This window comes from Puma concolor, chromosome B4 (assembly GCF_028749965.1).
Source record: "Puma concolor isolate L17-30 chromosome B4, mPumCon1.1.hap2, whole genome shotgun sequence".
Lineage (NCBI taxonomy): Eukaryota > Metazoa > Chordata > Mammalia > Carnivora > Felidae > Puma > Puma concolor.
In genome coordinates, this window is record NC_141673.1 from 37825889 (window position 1) to 37841871 (window position 15983).

Sequence of the window (15983 nt, forward strand, 5' to 3'; positions counted from 1 at the left end):
AATGCTAATCATTAGGGAAACATCAAATAAAGTTAATAAAAGCATCAAAGCAGGGTAGCTTGTGGGATACTTGGCCAGTAAATCTTAAGTCTTCCAAAGATTATCAAGATCATGAAAAACAAGGAAAAGCTGAGGTGTCACAGGCCAGAGGAAACTCAGGAGACACGGAAACAAAATGAATGTGAAACCCTGGATGGGAACCAAGAACACAAAAGAGACATTAGTAGAATGACTAGTGAAACCATAGTAAAGTCTGGAGTTTATTTAATAATAATGTACCAATATCAGTTACTCAGTTTTGACAAATGTATCGGAGTAATACAAGATGTTAACAGAGAAATCCGTTGAGGGATGTATGGAACTCTCTGTACTATCTCTGTAACTCTTCCATAAATGTAAGATTATTCTCAAATTAAACATTTGTTTAAAAATTGTCTTCTGGTTTATTTAGCAGTTTACCGAGCAAACAATTACCTACTTGCAGAATTTACCAGAATGTGGGGGTCCTATCTAAAGAATTGAGAATCGTGTTTCTGCTTCCTCCTCATTGATATAAATTTGAATCATAGTTGGCAAATAAAAGCTACAAATGAATAAAAGTTTAAGTTTTGAGAGCCCATCACCATCATAGTTTGATAGTCTTCAGGTTCAAAGCAGGTGGTTCCTGGTTGTTAATTATATATAACTATGCCATCTTAGATACATTCACAAAGTCACCACTTTGGGCTCATTCTCATCTCTGTTCTCCTGAAGTCTCCACCTTTGAACCATGTGTAAATGGAGCATTTATTTTTACCTCTAAAAAGTGTAAAGTCATCTGAATATGGTCTTTTATACAGACTGAATAATCTGTGTTAAAAGACATAAAAAATGAACACGCTTTGCAGCACAGCCTATACAGTTTACAGTTTACAGTTAATGTTTTTGGATATCGACTTAAAAATCTTCATGTATCTAAAAGATAATTTTCTTTTTTTCTATATATGAGAGTTAAAGTTTTGATTTTTTAAAAACAAGTGTATTGTCCTTTTTTAGTTAACTTTGAAACTTAATGATTTTTGAGTTAAAATGGGAGAATTAGAGTAATGATTATGCTCATATTGTGATGTGCGTTAAGAGTTCAGAAAAGTAGAAATATTTAGTGCATTTTATTTGATAATACTCCTAGTATTATATAGCTTTCCTGAATTGTATGTCTTGAGCCTTAATGTTCTAGCCAACTATAATATGCTTTGATCTCTAAACTTAAAAATATTCTTCCCTTTCAAAGAAAAGGATTTGTACAAAAGTCTAAAATCTCATTGAAAAGGCTGGGAGTAACAAAGAGATCTGGAAACATACAGAAATAAGAGTGATGGAACAATAATTTGTTGCTAAATACGGCTCTAAACAGCATACGAAACATGCTTCAGGTTAGTCAGAAGAGGTCCTCTGTATTACACTGTGCGCGCTTCCCTGAAATGAAACTGTATGTTATTGGTTAACCAGGATATTTAGCATAATCACTCTGCTAGACTGTGGTGGAGGGAGGTGATTATCACTGAGAACAGATGGGCAGGTCCACAGCACTGCCAGATTCTGCACAAGCTCCATTTATTGTTGGTTCTTGCTTTTCCCCTTCTGTGTTTTAATTTTTTAAAAAACATTGTACGTTCTAAAGAACTAGCTGCACAAAAGGTCGGTGGCTGATAACCTTTCAGCTTAGATTTCAAACGTAGGAGAAAGATTCAAAATGCTATCACTGTGTATCTATGAAGGATGGGGCAGATTTCATTTTACCCTCTAGCCTCCCTCAATGCATGCACGGATTTATCTGTACGCTAAGCTCTCTGCTCTGCATCTGTAGCTCCTTGTGGATTATATTGTCTCTGTGATCAGAAATGATTTTCTCGGATATGAACACCGTTTCTGGCTCCCCTAAAGTGCATCCTCCTAATGGGACCCGATTTTACACTTTTCAAGTAAGTGTGTTTTAAATGGCTTCACTACTTAGGAAGTTAATGTATAGTCAAACTTTTAATAAAAGGAAATATAATCAAAGGAGAACTGCAAAGTGTGCAAGTGTTAAAGAGGATGTAAGAAATGGATAATGTGCATGTCAGTTTAATCTGTTTTTTAAATATGGAAATAGGATGGCATTAGAATTCTCTGTGAATTCAAGCAAAATAATAACGAACACTTAATTTTCTCAGGGATTTTAAAACTTGCTACTGTGTCATCCTTGAGGGTTTATGAGATGAGTCTCCTGATACTGTTATTTATGGCTATAATATGGTGAATATTAGAGTTACTTCTCTTCTATATCACAGAGAGAATAGAAGTAAGAGACATATTATGGAACTTTGAAAACTATGTCCTCTGGGCTTAGAAAAATGTTTGCTATTTCATACACATAGCTCAACAGAATTTGTTAGTTAATTTTGTTACATGTGCAATATACAGGCAATCAATAATATAGGAAGCTTACATACCATGTTTAGTATGCGTTACAATTTGAGATCAAGTAGAAACTCATTAAGATGGAAGCTTTTCTGTGTTATCAAGAAGTCAGAATGATTTATAATATAAATATAAGTGTAACAAAGCTGTTACCTACTAAATGTATTTCAGTTGCCTGTGAATAAATCAGTCATCAGTCTGGAAAATGGATAAGCCTAAACTAAATCAGATTCTTCCTCATTTTTGTCCTCAAACTGCATCTTTTAGTACTAAGGTTTACTTTGTAATTCAGTCTTTTCATCATTACATGAAAAGAGAAAATAAACCTTTTCCCTCCATATATTTTACTTTATGGGAATATAAACAGCCTGGCATTTAATTATTTTAGCTCTACAGTTACAGTGTTCTGAAAAAAATATATATAAAGACCTAGAGATTAATATGGGAGTCAGAATTCTTTTAAAAGAGGGCTCTGAATAAATGCACATCTGATTTGTTAATGTCTTTTGCCTTTGCAAACTATGAGCAGTAAATATAATTACTCCATCTCTCTCCCCGTTTTTATACTTCTATTTTTAATCCTGTTGCCTCTCCTGCTTTACACTGATGTCTACTGATAGTGCAAGTCCGTGCTGGTACAGAATATATTCACTTCCCAGTGGCGATCTGCTTATTGTGGCAGTGACTCAAAATGCGAGTGCCCTGGGGCTGTTCTGCAGAATTATTACTTTTTTTTTTCTTTCCATACACTGAGATGTAAACACTCTTTACAATATCCTGTAGCCGGCTCTTTGGGGCAGCCTTTGACATTAGGTATTCTACTTCAGTCTCTTAAAGTTTAAGGGTCAGTAAATTCCATATGCTCAGTCATGACACAAGCTTTTTACAATTCCTTCGGTAAAGATCTTGCTGACACCTTTCTTGGCAGATGATTTTCTTTGAAAACACACTGGAATGATTTTTAAACACTCATTTTGTTGTTGTTGATGTTATAACGATTCATGTACAAACTCTAGGAATTTGGACAAAATAGAAATGTTGACAAATAATGAACTCTATTTCACATTTTTAATTCATAAAGTGACATTTGATCCTGACATTTATGGTAACAGGCAATGTGCGCTTAACTTTTTGTTGCTATTCGTTTTTGTTTTTGGCAGAAAAGAAGGAAGAAAAAAGATCATTTTTTAAAGCATAAACGTAAAGATTGATAAAAGCTGACTCTTTTTATTTTCAAAGGGCAGAATTAAACATGATTAGTTTTCTTCGTTATATGTATCAACCTATTTTAAGGCAATGTATTTTCTTTGGTTGACATATTGTTATAAGAGATGAGATGCTAGAGAAGTAACAGACCATTTCTGGGGAAAAACATGAAAATGATTAGTTAAATTTTCAAAAGTGGTTCTCATTATGGAATGGCATGCATAAGTGTGTTTCAGAAACGATTCTGCATCAAGGAGTTGAGATTTTAATGCTTACTTTCTTAAAATTATTTTAGCATAAGAGTTAGCATATGCAAAACATTTAAGATAGCTTAGCATGAATAATATTCAGTTTCAGTTCCATCTTCTCATTAAATGTTCAAACTGTTCTGTCATATTTGCTGAAACTGTACATTACCAAATTTTAAGAGTAAGATTTAAAATGTATTTGACCTGAACAGTTCAAAGGTAAAAAGCCAACAAATAAGCTAAAGGATATTAAGACTTTCTTTTTCATTGTATTTTAATTTAGTCAAATATATTCATACTTCTACATACACATGCAAATACTGTTTTTGTATAGACTATCTAACACTTAATTTAAATTAATTTCCTTATGTGTGAGATCTCAGTTCTATATTACTGTGAATATACGCGTATCTGTTTTTTTGTTTTTTTGTTTTTAATTCACAGGTGCTTTGATTCTGGATGATGCCAGAACTCAATTTGCACTATATATTTAGTGAATTGTTTATCCCCAAAAATCAAGTTCTGGAGTGTGGTTGCTTAGAATTCCTTTTGGTTGACAAAAATTAAGATTAAATGCTACCATAAGAAAAAATTGATTATAATGTTTGTGTGTATTAGAACTGCCAATTTATGGAGCTCAAATGTGTATAAGTGGGAAATCTTATTTAAAACAAATTTGAATGGATATATATATATATATATATATATATATGTATATATGTATGTGTGTGTGTATATATATTGTGTATATATGTGTGTGTGTGTGTAAGAATGCAGTAAATTCGCCCTAATTTTATGTCCATAACAATTATGTCCCAACGTGATTTCACATTTAGCTGTAGTGTTGCAAATAAAACAGTCTATATGCTTTATTAAATCTCTAGATCGGCTAATCATGACTTAAAGTGTGAATCCTCCCAGAGGTATTGGGGTCCAGCACGCTACCCCTCATTTTCTAGAGATAAACTGTCTTCACCTAGTGGTTTTCAGACTGTAACCACACAGCCCTGAGACTTCATGAAAGTTTGTTAGTAGATGCCATAAACAGTAGGGAAGAAGAATACACTCTGAGGCTCTTAATGTTTCCCTATTCTGTATTTACCAGTTTTATTCGTTGGAGCTCTATGCAAGTTTTATGAACAGCAATAATAACAAACAGCATGGTGTTATCAAAAACAGAACAAAATAAAGGTTATGTACTACTTCCTCACATTAAAGGAATTTATTTCTGATGAGAGCAACTTTGTCTATTTAATCTGCAAGGAAGTTATTTCTGTTTAGAATACCTTTTTTTTACCATTTAATCCTAGCATTAATAACATCAACTGCCAGGACTGTGTATAAGAGTGACTGACTCTGTTGCCCCCTGGGACCCACAGAAAACAAAATATGGCCACATAGTAATCACCATTTTTATGTTTGAAATAAATACTTCATGTATCCTCCATCCTTAAAGGATAAAGTTCATCTCTCCAGCTTGGCATGAAAAGCTCTTCATGGTCTGGTGCACACGCAACATACTGCTAATTTACTTGGCTTTGCTCTCCCAGAATACTGTCTGTATACTTCTGCTGCCCGCCTCTTCCATGAACCTGCCCACTGGGATTTTTTTTGTTTTGTTTTGTTTTCTTTTTACTTGAAGACTCATCTCAAATGCCACCTCTCCTGTGAAGCTTTTACTCATTCACCTCATTTCTGCAGGCTGTATTAAGTTGCTTCCTTCCCGTTGCTCCTTTGCCTGTGCGTACAATCATTGGAGCACTTATCACACTTTGTCTTAATCCCCAAGAACATTTTATCAATCTGTGTCCCTAGCACATGGATACTGCCAGTATCTCTGTTTCATAAGCTGGGGGCATATATTAGGAAGGTAAATGATAAAAATATGAAAAATTAAAACAATCAGCAACAAATTCTTTTTTTAATGATATAGGCAGCAGGTGAAGCATTACTGTTAAAATATCTAAAGTGTATATAAAGGTAAATTTAATAGTAAACTTTTGTGTACTGCTGTTCTTCAAAGTTCTTCAAAGTAGGTAATGGTTACATGAGTAATCAAGGAAAAATGTTAATTTTATTATTTTTAAGATGCGTTTTTATGGCAGCTAGACAAAATCTCCTTGAGATTTTCTTCTTTCTATCTCTTTACCATTCCTTATTACTCAGGTTTTTTTTTTATATTTCATCAAGAGAGATTTAAAATTTCATTAGTATATAGATTTCCCATTCAGCAGATAGGATTAGCACCCACAATAAACAGAATACTAAAAAGTAAGCTACTAATTTCAATTGCATGAAGAATTTTACTCAAAAGATTTACTGGTTTTTAGTGTGGCACACCATATCTTTGTTATTGAATGAGGTTGAGATAATTCTGGCTTTTTAGCAAAGAGCCAGATTTTCTTTTTTTTTTTTTAACATCTATTCTTTTGGTACTACCTAGGAGTCCACTGTTATTTTTCTGTTATTTGGAGCACATTGTAACTTCTTATTGTTGATGATTTTGAAATGCATTGAAGGTATCTAGTAGAACACTTGGCACATGCTATGTGTTAAAAAAAAAACAAAAAAAAAAAACAACAAAAAACTGGGGCAGCAAGGTGGCTCAATCAGTTAACCATCCGACTTCAGCTCAGGTCTTGATCTCATGATTTGTGAGTTTGAGCCCCGCATCGGGCTCTGTGCTGACAGCTGAGTGCCTGGAGCCTGTTTCGGATTCTGTCTCCCTTTCTTTCTGCCCCTCCCCAACTCATGCTCTGTTTCTCCGAAATAAATAAACATTAAATTTTTTTTAAATAAATAAATAAATTAATTAATTAAAAAGAAATAAATAAATTAGCCCTATAGAGATAAGAAAGGCCCCATGGCTCCAGGGTTACATAGCAATACAGGCAGAGATCCCCAGCTAAATGAGAGAATTGCGTTTTTTCTCTATCATCCAGTTGTATGCAGTCATGATTACGAGTGGCAGAGATACATAAGAGGTGGAACAGATGGACTAGCATATTCAGAGGCACTTACTGGTGTGTGGGAAAGGCAGAGTTTAGTATAACAGGAACATAAACTGGAGATAAGAAATGGTTAAAAGTGAAGTGTGCAAACTCAAAAATTAAACATAAATTCGAATGTCATCCTCAGTGATCTTGGACTTGAGATTTAAGGATTTTCAGTGAGGATTGACAAGCTTGGAGTTGCTGTTTAGTTAGAATTTTGAACTGTGCCTTGGCTTGATGATGGGACTAGAGCAGAGAGAACAATTCAGTAGCTTTCAGAAAAATTCAGATGAATCTTTATGATTTCTCTGTGCTACAGATGAGAACAAACACTAAACTGATACTCAGAAAAACTGATGCACACAAAAGGATTTCAAATAGTTGTTAACAGTGTAGAGTAAATAATGTAGTTTCTGTCTGAAATCAAAGTTATGGGAACCCAAAAGTCCATGCTCTTTCCCTTATAGTCTGCTGCCTGTAGTGTTGATATTTAAATATATTAGCAAAAGTATTCCAAGCTACATAATTTCCAACCTCAGTGATCTATTTATTTATAAACATATAGAAATCTGCTCTACCACTAAAAACATTGTACTACAGTCTCATTGTGTGTGTGTGTGTGTGTGTGTGTGTGTGTGTGTGTGTAACTTAAGGTTTTCATTTAGTTACCCCTCCTCATTTTATCTTTACTGACACGACATTCTCCTATTGGAAAGGCATTTTTATAGTAACCAAACTATATCCTATACTATATCCTATTACTATATTAGTAAACTTATATCCTGAAATTGTACTGAATGACAAAAAGAGAAATCGGGAGGGAAAGCTCTCCTAAATACATGCCTGTATTAATTAAATAATACTCTGGACATCAGTGAGACCAACCAAGGGAATCAATGAATAGCCCTTGGAGCTTCATGTAGAAAATCATAAGTCTTTAACCTGCAGAGGTTTCTGTTTATTGAAAATCTGGTGGACTATATGTTCTGTGAGTACCGCATCCTTCTTTTCACTGTTAAATCACTAACACCAAGCAGAGTGCTTGGCACACAGCCATGATTAGCAAATAATGTTGAATTGATTAGCAAGTTGAAAGGAAGAATGTCTTGTCCTGCATCATGTAGGCATTACTGATAGCCTGATATAGAATGACCTTCCCCTAGGAACACATAAATGGTTCTAAGATTCCCAGGCTGATGTCCACAAATATATTTCACTTATACCTAGCTAAAATAGCTTCATTTTTCAGGTAGTGTCTGGAGGGGAGGGTAATTGGAAGTAGGGAAATGATTGAAGATGCTTCTGAGATAATCATTTCATGCACCAAGCGCAGTGCCAGGTGGTTAGTAAGGGCTCCATAACCAGCAGCAACAGTATCAGAAGCAGCAGAGATGGGGTCTGTGGACCACACTGGAGGTGGCAAGGATGAGCCAAAAGAAATTAAGCATGAGGGAAAAGCTATTAAGAGATACATTCTAAAGAATTTAACTTACTGAATATAGGACACAAAAGAGGACAAGGCAAGATTACCCCCAAAGTTTCTAATGAGGGAAAGAAGGATATGGAGGAGGAACAGCTTTGAAAAACAATATATTTAGTTCAGTTTTGGACAGATTGAGTAGACCAGTTAGAAACACAATTGTGCCTCTCAGGAGAGAGGTCTGAGTAGTAGATGTAAATGTGGGAGGCATCTGCTTACAGAGTAGAGAACACTATGGAAATGGATGAAATGACTTTGGCAACGAATGAGGTGAAGGGGGCAGATGGGACATGAAATCCTTGGACATATTGACCTACTCAGAAGTATCATTATGGGTGTATGTACTTGGTTTATTTCATAAACATATTTGGAAGCCTTCTCTTTATCACTCCTCCTTGAATATCACCCCTGAATCTAATTTAAAAAAAAAGAAAGTAAGAAAAAGAAAGAGAAATGAAAGCAAATTAGCCCTATAGAGATAAGAAAGACCCGGTGGCTCCAGGGTTGCATAGCAATTCAGGCAGAGGTCTCCAGCTAAATGAGAGACTCTTGAGGTTTTTCTCTGTCAAGTTAGATGTTCCTGCCTCTTTATGTGTGTGTTTGCTTTATTTTGTGAATGCATTTTGGAAGCTAAAATTCTCTTTCAACCCCCTCCTTGAATATCATTCCTGAACCTTAATTCTTACACTTGCGTAAAGTAATTGACGTATATCTGTTATACCGCTTATGATACTGTGTGTAGTTTTTCACTTAGCTCTCTCTAAGACTGGTCTGTGAACTCCTGGAAGCATAAAATGTATTTTACTTAGCTACTTACAGTTGTCCATTGACACTTAGCCTAATGTCTGTTAAACAGAGGTTGTCTGTATTTTTTGAATGAATGAATGAATTCATGTTTAAGTTGGAGACCGCCTAAAATTAATTCTTCTCTATTAATTCATGAAATCATTAAACACACCTTGTTGAGTATCTCCATTATGCCATACTTTTACAATGGTGAGCAAAACACCTGGTTTCTGCACTTAAAAATCTTAGAGTTTCCTCAAGGAAAGTTATCCAAAAAGTCACGGTAGAACATTATTTGGTTCTCTGGAGTAGACAACCAAAATGCTTTGACTTTAAAGGTACGTATAAAGATAGTTTTATCATAACTTGGAAATTTAAATTAAATAATTCTGTCTCCAAATCCACTTTTAATTCTAGTTCATGGTTAACTTTTCTACTGTTACCATATTGGTAACAGTAAAATTCCATAATAGTTAAGATTGTGTCCTTTGGAATTAAACACAGGATTGAAAACCAAGTTCTGCCATTTATGGGAGTGTGGCTATGAGCAAGAAGAATCATTTCTGTATTTTTGCTTCCCTTAACTATTTATTGTAAAAGAGTAAGTCATGAGGTCATCATTAATGCTAAGTAAATTATTTATGAAATCGTGTAAAGTATTTCCTTCTAATAAACATGGCCCTTAATCAAGATTAGCTATTGTTGTTTTTAAGGATTAATGAACTTTCCAACTAAAAGCATAATTTATTTTACAAGTTATATTTTTTCTTTTGGTTTATTTTAAATTTAGAAAAAAATTAATGCTAAGAGAGCAGATTTTACCACTTTATGTACAGGAGCTTATTAAAATATATTTAATTAACTTTTCAAGATCTTAATTTTATATAAAATAGTTTTGTGCCTATAGAATGTATACTTTTGGAGCATTGATACTACATATCCTTTTGAAAATGTACTTGGATTCCTTTTTATAAATGCATTTTTTATTATCACTTATTATCATCTAAAGTTTTGCACACATGCAAATGCAAATTTAAAATCACCGGTTTGTGAAATTGGCTAATGTAGTATAAAATTCAAAATATCTAAAAATTCTTAGAGAGTATCTCACTTTGTATGTTGGTTGCTCCATATACTATGTAAAGATCTAAAGTAGTTTATGCTACTGGGAGCCAGCAAAATTAAATCTTATTATTGGCAGCAGAAGCATCTGAGAATTGCTGAGCATCTCACAAATAATGAGGCATTTTAACAGTACTAAAAGGTGTGTAATGTGTTTAAAGAATTTCACAAAATGATGTGTTCAATCACAAAGCAGAGTTGGCAAAGTTAAATGGAAAGCTGAACGATGTCATTAAGAAGAAATTATTGTAACCTAGTTCCTGTTGCTTAAATATTCACAATTTCAATTATGTTGGTGGAAAAAAAAATACAGAAGATTCATAGAAAACAGCATTACACTTAGTTTTTCTCTACCAGGTACATTCAGTGCAAAAGTGACAGCTCTGAACTACAGTGTCATTTTACACTGTTATATAGTATACTGTTTCCCTTTATTTGTTTTTCTTATTTAGCATAGCATTAATCTGTTTTCTAAAATGATCCATCTTTGAAGTTATGATAGGCCTATAGAAAGCCACGTGTGTATTTTGATTCATGTTAAAAGAGGAAACCTTGTTTGAAATCCTAAAATATATGTTATTGTAAAATATTATATATTTATTATATTTGAAGAATTATACATTATCATTGTTAAGCTACATTATTTGTTTAATAGCATTTTGTTTAGACGTTAAAATAGTTAATGCATAAAGAACCAAATCATTCGGGGTGCCTGGGTGGCTCAGTTGGTTGAGTGTCCAATTTTGACTCAGGGCATGATCTCACGGTTTGTGAGTTAGAGCCCCGCGTCGGGCGCTGTGCTGACAGCTCGGAGCCTCGGAGCCTGGAGCCTACTTCGGATTCTGTGTCTCCCTCTCTCTCTGCCCCTCCCCTGCTTGTGCTCTTTCTCTTTCTGTTTCTCAAAAATGAATAAATGTAAAAAAAAAAATTTAAAAAAAAGCACCAAATCATTCAACACACCTTGTTGAGTATCCCCATTATGCCAGACTTTTACAATGGTGAACAAAACACCTGGTTTCTGCACTTAAAAATCTTAGAGTCTCTTCAAGGAAAGTTATCCAAAAGTCATGGTAGAACAGTATTTGGTTCTCAGAGTAGACAGACAAAAATGACAGAAGTTATAATTAAGGAATAATTTATTTTTGTATAGATTTTAAAATACAGTTAAGGTCTGTTGAAGTGCTCCCTCTGGGAGTCAACATGCACAAATATAAAACAGGTGTAAGTACAGAATTCTTTTTATTAATATTATTATTGAAGTATCAAATATTTGAAAGAAATACTTTGTTTCTCAAGAATATAATTACTTCCCAGGGCATCTGGGTGGCTGAGTTGGTTAAGCGTCCAACTTCGGCTCAGGTTATGATCTCTCAGTTCATGAGTTCGAACCTCGTGTTGGGCTCTGTGCTGACAGCTCAGAGCCTGGAGCCTGCTTCTGATTCTGTGTCTCCCTCTCTCTCTGCCCCTCCCCCATGCACTCTCTCTTTCTCTCTCTCCCCCCCCAAAAAAAATTAATAAACATTAAAAAAATTTTTTTAAAGAATATAATTACTTCCTGTTGCCAGTGCATATTCTTTCTGGGAATTGACATTGGAATTTCGGATATTATGTTATTGACTACAGTTTATTTTATTCTTCCTCTCTTGTGGATCAGTGTTAAGGATCCTTAGAATTGTTATAGCGATTCTCAAGCTTCGGAATATGTAACTATCCAAAATGCAGGCTACCAAGTGCCACCCCCAGAGATGATTCAGAAAATCTGCTAAGGGCCAAAGAATTTTCATTTTAAATAGAATTCCAAGTGATGTCTGTTCAGAAATGTCACAAATTGGGAAACAGTGGACAGGAGGTGGAGAATTTTTTAGCACTGTGAGAGTTACTTTCTGTTTGAAGTACAGCTGATGAATAGGTGGAATACCCATAAGGCCTTGCTCCAGTTTTCAATACAGTTGACCCTCAAACAATGTAGGAGTTGGGGCACTGACACCCTGAACAATAGAAAATTTCTGTATAGCTTTTAATTCCCCAAAAACTTAACTACTAATAGCTTACGGTTGACCAGAAGCCTTACCAATAAGTTAATTGGCTTATGTTTTATGTGTTGTATATATCATATACTCTATTCGTACAATAAAGTAAGCTAGAGAAAATAAAATGGTATTCGGAAAATCACAAGGAAGAGGAAATACATTTATATTACTGTACTGAAAAAATCTGAATCAGTGCAGTTCAAACCCATGTTGTTCAAGGGACAGCTATAATTATTCTGTTTTAGAAAGATATGCTTTTGATTTGTTGTGATGAAGTCCTTTAGTTAATGTTTTTCATGTTTCAATTTTTAACTCCAATTGATGTATGGATTTTGAGGATTCCAAACTACTGCCAAGAGAACCTGATTAAATCAAGGACGAGTGCTCAAGAGTGGTGAACTTTAGCTTATCTTTCCTTTAGGGCCTGTGTTGGTCACAGAATTTCCAAATTCAGACTTCATATGTTGCCATGTCAAGAAAAATATTTGTTTGTTTTTAATTATTTATTTATCTGTCACCTAGAAACTGTGTAGGATTAAACAAAATCTTTGAATTTTTCACTGGTTACAATATAAAAAACAACCAGTTCCTTTTTAAAAATCTTGAGTTTAGGGGCGCCTGGGTGTCTCAGTCGGTTAAGCAACCGACCGGCTCAGGTCATGATCTCGCGGTTTGTGAGTTCGAGCCCCGCGTCGGGCTCTGTGCTGACAGCTCAGAGCCTGGAGCCTGCTTCTGATTCTGTGTCTCCCTCTCTCTGCCCCTTCCCCGCTCATGCTCTGTCTCTCTCTGTCTCTCAAAGATGATTAAACGTTAAAAATTTTTTTCTTTAAATCATGAGTTTAAAATAGAACTTGATTAAAATAATAAGTGTTCGTTAGAAGAGGGGTGTTAGGTGGTTGCTCTACCCGGCCTACACGATTCTCAGTTATCAAGAATAATCCCTCCTTGTGTGTTTAGCCATTATCTTTATGCCTTCAGCTAAATCTCAATTTTAAGGCTTACAGAATGGCACTTAATTTTCATAAAATATCTGCCCTTATACCAGGTTATATTTGCAACTTCAAAATCATGGGTTCATAAGAAAATTGTGATTTTAAAACCCTCACGAAGAAAGTTAACTGTTTAGTTGTAAATTCACTAATTCTTTGTCTGCAGAATTTTTTTTAAGTGTGTTTACTTATTTTGAGAAGACAGACAGCACGAGTGGGAGAGGGGCAGAGAGACAGGGAGAGAGAATCACAAGCAGGATGGGTGCTGCTAGCAGAAGGCCTGATGTGAGGCTCCAAGCCATGAGATCATGACTGAGCCAAAACCAAGAGTCGGATGCTCACCAACTGAGCCACCAAGGTGCCCCTCCAGATTTTTTTTTTAATTTAGCTTCAATGAGAAGAAAATTGACAATATTACTCTAATTTTGTAAAATAACAGCTATTAAATATATTTTACCTATTATAGAAACAATTGTTTTAAAATACCTGAATTATCAGTGTTGACTAATGTCTCCATCTCATGCACTTTGTGCTGTATTTAAGAGGGACAGTGGTCACTATGCAGACATTTTTAATCTAGCAGGGTCAGCCCAGAGCAGATAATATTTTCTGAGAATCATGTATGGTTGAAGGAGTGTTAAGATTTGGAATCAGATCAACATATATCCTTCTTTACTGCCTATGTGACTTTGGGCCAATTATTGGATTACTCTGAATTTTAGTCTTCTCACTTTAAAATGAAAATAATTGGGGCGCCTGGGTGGCGCAGTCGGTTAAGCGTCCGACTTCAGCCAGGTCACGATCTCGCGGTCCGTGAGTTCGAGCCCCGCGTCGGGCTCTGGGCTGATGGCTCAGAGCCTGGAGCCTGTTTCTGATTCTGTGTCTCCCTCTCTCTCTGCCCCTCCCCCGTTCATGCTCTGTCTCTCTCTGTCCCAAAAATAAATAAACGTTGAAAAAAAAAATTAAAAAAATAAATAAATAAATAAAATAAAATAAAATGAAAATAATTAAACCTGTATCCCTAGAATTTTAGGAAGCTAAGAAATGATGCAAAGGAATTTTATGAATATTAGAAATGAGTATACTGCTAAGTACATGGTAGGCCCTTTTATAATAAAAATGATGATGATAGTGATAATACTAATATTAGTAATACCTGATTTGTCTTCTGACTTCCTGATAACCTCCAATGATTCTCACCACCTGCTACTCATGCCTTTGTGTAGAGCTCTCCTTCATTAAACTAGAACTGACGCTGTGTGAATAATACAGGGTTCAAGTGACAGTGTGTGCCTTCTGAAATGAGATCATGAGGCATTGCAGCCTGTACTTTGTGCCCTTGGAATTGCTCACAAGCCAGTTGCCATGCTGTGGGGGTGCTCAGCAGCCCTGTCAGAATGGCCCCACATGGAGAGCTGCTGCCCCCCCCCCCCCCCCCGCCAATTGCCAGCATTAACTTCCCAATCATGTGAATGAACCATTTTGGAAGTGTATCCTCTAGTAGTTAAGACTTCAGATGACTGTTGCCCCAACCAACCTCTGACTGCAGCCTCAAAAGAGGCCCCGGGTAGAACTATCCAACTGAGCCATTCCCAAATTCCTGATGACTCATAAAAACAATGACGGATGATAAATAATCGCTGCTTTTCAGCTACTAAATGTTAGAATTTGTTGTGCAACAATAGGTAACTAACACAATAACAAAGGTCAAAAGACAATGTTGTCATCTCTAAGCAAGTTGATGGTAATGTATTCTGTCCAGATATATTTCATTATCTCTAATAGAGCCTTCCTAGCCAAACTGACTTGCTCTTTCTCCACCTAATTTATCTTTGCTCCCCACTTTACTTCTCAGTGCATCTACTTCATGAATATATAAATCTTACAGCATCAATATCTTTCACATTAAACTTATTTTATGCACTTTTCTTCCTGAAAGTCTTTTCTAAGATATTTACACAGTACCCTTAGAAGTTGCTTGTTAGCAGGTAACTTAACTTCTTTTATTCTTTTAAAAGAACGTATGTATGTATGCTCTCTGGTATTTTCCAATGGCTTTTTCTTAGTAGAAAAAGCAGGTGATTGAAGGTTATGTCTACTTGCTAATACTGTGCATAGGAAAGGAGTCTTCTTTTTAAATTTTTTACTTTTTTTTTTTTTTTACTTTTTTTAATGTTTATTTATTTTTGAGAGAGAGAGAGACAGAGTAAGAGCAGGGAAGGGGTAGAGAGAAAGGGAGACATAGAATCCGAAGCAGGCTCCAGGCTCTGAGCTGTCAGCACAGAGCCCAACACGGGGCTCGAAACCATGAGCTGCAAGATCGTGACATGAGCCGAATGACATCTGACGCTTTACCAACTGAGTCATGCAGGCACTCCAGGAGCCTTTTTTTTAAATTGAAGTATAGTTGACAAATATTACGTTAGTAATATTGTACAATGTAGTTGACATAGTGTGCAATAGGTGTACAGCATAGTGATTTGATAACTGTACATTGTTATGCTCACCACAAGTTAACTACCATCTTTCAACATAAAATGCTATTACAGTACCATTGACTATATTCTTTGTGTTGTGCCTTTTTAAAAAAAAATGTTTATTTATTTATTTTGAGAGAGAGAGAGAGAGAGAGAGAGAGTGAGTGTGGGGGGGGAGGGGCAGAAAGAGACAGAATCCCTCAAACTCAAACC

The 15983-nt window shown here is 35.3% G+C and overlaps 1 protein-coding gene across 15 annotated transcripts in view; it reads left to right on the top strand.

Annotated features, from left to right (window-relative positions):
- The window catches only part of PPFIA2 (PPFI scaffold protein A2), a 479884-nt gene that overhangs the window by 156689 nt on the left and 307212 nt on the right, over window positions 1-15983 (top strand). For 2 of the 15 annotated variants that reach the window (XM_086712731.1, XM_086712732.1), the window contains exon 1: window positions 1573-1961. The exons of 11 other annotated variants lie outside the window; for them this stretch is intronic. In XM_086712731.1, coding sequence (XP_086568857.1) covers window positions 1881-1961 — 81 coding nt within the window. In that variant the 5' untranslated portion in view covers window positions 1573-1880. Of the gene's footprint in view, window positions 1-1569; window positions 1962-15983 lie in introns of those variants that run through there. 2 more of the 15 variants (XM_086712730.1, XM_025926572.2) reach the window with 2 other exon arrangements.